Source organism: Microtus ochrogaster, assembly GCF_000317375.1.
Source record: "Microtus ochrogaster isolate Prairie Vole_2 chromosome 6 unlocalized genomic scaffold, MicOch1.0 chr6_random_2, whole genome shotgun sequence".
Lineage (NCBI taxonomy): Eukaryota > Metazoa > Chordata > Mammalia > Rodentia > Cricetidae > Microtus > Microtus ochrogaster.
Window position 1 is genome coordinate 4,318,175 of NW_004949095.1, and position 2,422 is coordinate 4,320,596.

General features: G+C 36.5%; 1 protein-coding gene across 1 annotated transcript in view; it reads right to left on the minus strand.

Moving 5' to 3' along the window:
* Positions 1-2,422, minus strand: part of Xpr1 (xenotropic and polytropic retrovirus receptor 1) — a 158,108-nt gene that overhangs the window by 81,770 nt on the left and 73,916 nt on the right. Inside the window, exon 3 of the mRNA XM_005364008.3 lies at positions 669-770. Within this exon, the coding sequence (XP_005364065.1) occupies positions 669-770 (102 nt within the window). The remainder of the gene's footprint in view (positions 1-668; positions 771-2,422) is intronic.

Sequence of the window (2,422 nt, forward strand, 5' to 3'; positions counted from 1 at the left end):
AGTGCTGGGATTAAAGGCATGCGCCACCATCGCCCGGCTGGGAAATCCATTATTGATCATTACATCTAGTAGGTGATTCCAAGCATAAAGGGGGTACATTCACCAACGTACAGGGGAATACATATAACGTTTATTCAAAGTCTGGATGAAGTCTCTCTGAATCTAAATCACCATTTTGATTCTGTACTCACAAAACTATCTAATTTTCAACTAGGCTCCACAGGATTTCTGATGCTTAAGGCAATGCTCTAGGCAATCCATTACAAGGACATTGCTTTACTAATCTCTGTTAAGTACATTAAAACATACACTTTAAACAAGCTAGGCATATAAAAATATAAAGTTAATATTTTCTTTTCAAGCTCCAATAGCATCTTGCAGATAACACTTGTGAGACTATGCATTAGAGAGATGAAGATAAGTGTTCTAGCCAATGAAAGGGCATAAAATTAACCTAAGTGATAATATGAAAATGGGGATTAAAATTTATAAAAGATAAAATAAAAGATATAACAGAAGGTCTTAAAACCTGTAAGGGAACCTAGGCAATGACCACATAAAGTACCAATTGCATTACTGCAGCATAAACAAGGGAAGTCTGCCTCAAGCAACACCGATCATGTCTGAAGGGCATTGCAGAATGTCTTTTTTTCTTTGTGACTACTCACCTGAATAAAATGTGTTGATTTTGGCAAGTTCCTTTTCACAGGTTTGGAAAAACTTCTCTTCAAACTTGGCAAAATATCTCTTAACTGTATCCTCATCTGTAACTGAAAAGCAAGAAAAAAATTTCAAATTTAAGGCAGAAGGCCAAGTGAGGAAAGTAGGGTAAAAATAGGACTACTTTCTTAGTCTTCAAAAAGCCAGTAGACGTCTGTATGTAAGTGCTTGGCAGTGGAAAGAGGCTAATCCAAACTACTAGTATAATACAAGTTATCATGTTGAGAAGAGAAATGCTCTAAGACTTCAGAACACAGAGAAAATTCTGTAGACAATCAAAGAAGTTTCAAGGTGCTGGCAGCTGAGTTGAGTAGAATTCATGTAAGAAAAGGGAAATTAAATATTTCAGAGAAGAAAAAAATACAACAAAGAAATAAAAGAAATGAGACTGCAGCATGTTTCTAGAAAAATAGGTTAGATTCTGTTTTATGTTATATTAGCATTTCCTCATTTTTATTTTAGCTGTATAGACAGGGAAGGTGGTGTGGACCAGTGGGTGTAAATTAGAGGCTTGCTAGGTAACGTAGTGACTGACAAGACACCTGTACAAGTAGATAACAACTGACACCTTCAGGACAGAGGGGGATGACTTCTGGAAATGCCCATTTGGTCACTTTTGTGTGTTAATATGACTTGTAAGATCTTTCTGGACCAATGGCATGTCTTTCTGTTGACTAGATCTACTCTGTGAGTATTGTGCTAGACCTACCAACTATTAAATATACTAGAAATGCTGAAGAAAAGTAGCTTCAGGGGCTCTAAGAACCATGTGAGATTTGCCTAGACACTTCCCAGATCTTAACCAAAATATAGAAACATTCTATTTCTGGATCTAGGGTAACTTAACTTGAGATGTATAGAAAAAAAATAGGCTCCTTTCCATCCCCTAGATCCTAGACTCCGAGTGCAAACCCAGAAACCCTTAAATATTCCACCTGTGTAAGAATAAATGAAATGGCAGTTCACTAAGAAATATAATACACACAAATTCTTAGCACTAGAAATACTTTAAAGAGAGACAAACAGCTTAAATAGTCTTTAAAAGATTGTCAAATTTAAACAGTGAGCTGGCTCAGCGAATGGAGGTGCTGGCCATCAAGCCTGATAATTCCTGAAGGACAAACAGTGGAAAGAGAGAACAGACTCCTTCAAGTTGTCTACAGGATAGCAAATGTGCCCCCCACAAATAAATAAGTATAATTAAATAACTTTTAAAAAAGGTTATCAAACCTATTCATTTAATTTCAAGAACATAATTGCAAAAAATTAATATTGTCTATTTATTATTTGTAAAAATTTATTTTTATGTACCCACTATTCTATTTCATATGCTTTAAGTCTAAGCATACAATGCAGAGTATTGCAAATATGGGGATGACTTTATGCTTCTCATGTAAAAGTAGCAATTAAGATATAACAAAGGCTACAGCTATTACTCAAGGTCACTGAGAATTATTTTTTTTTCAAAGCATAAAGCAGGCCCCAGCACTTTTTTTTTAGTTTTTTTAAATTTATTTATTTATTAAAGATTTCTGTCTCTTCCCCACCACCGCCTCCCATTTCCCTCCCCCTCCCCCAATTAAGTCCCACCCCACTCCTCAGCTTGAAAAGCAATCAGGGTTCCCTGTCCTGTGGGAAATCCAAGGAACCCCCACCTCCATCCAGGTCCAGCAAGTTGAGCATCCAAACTGCCTAGGCTCCC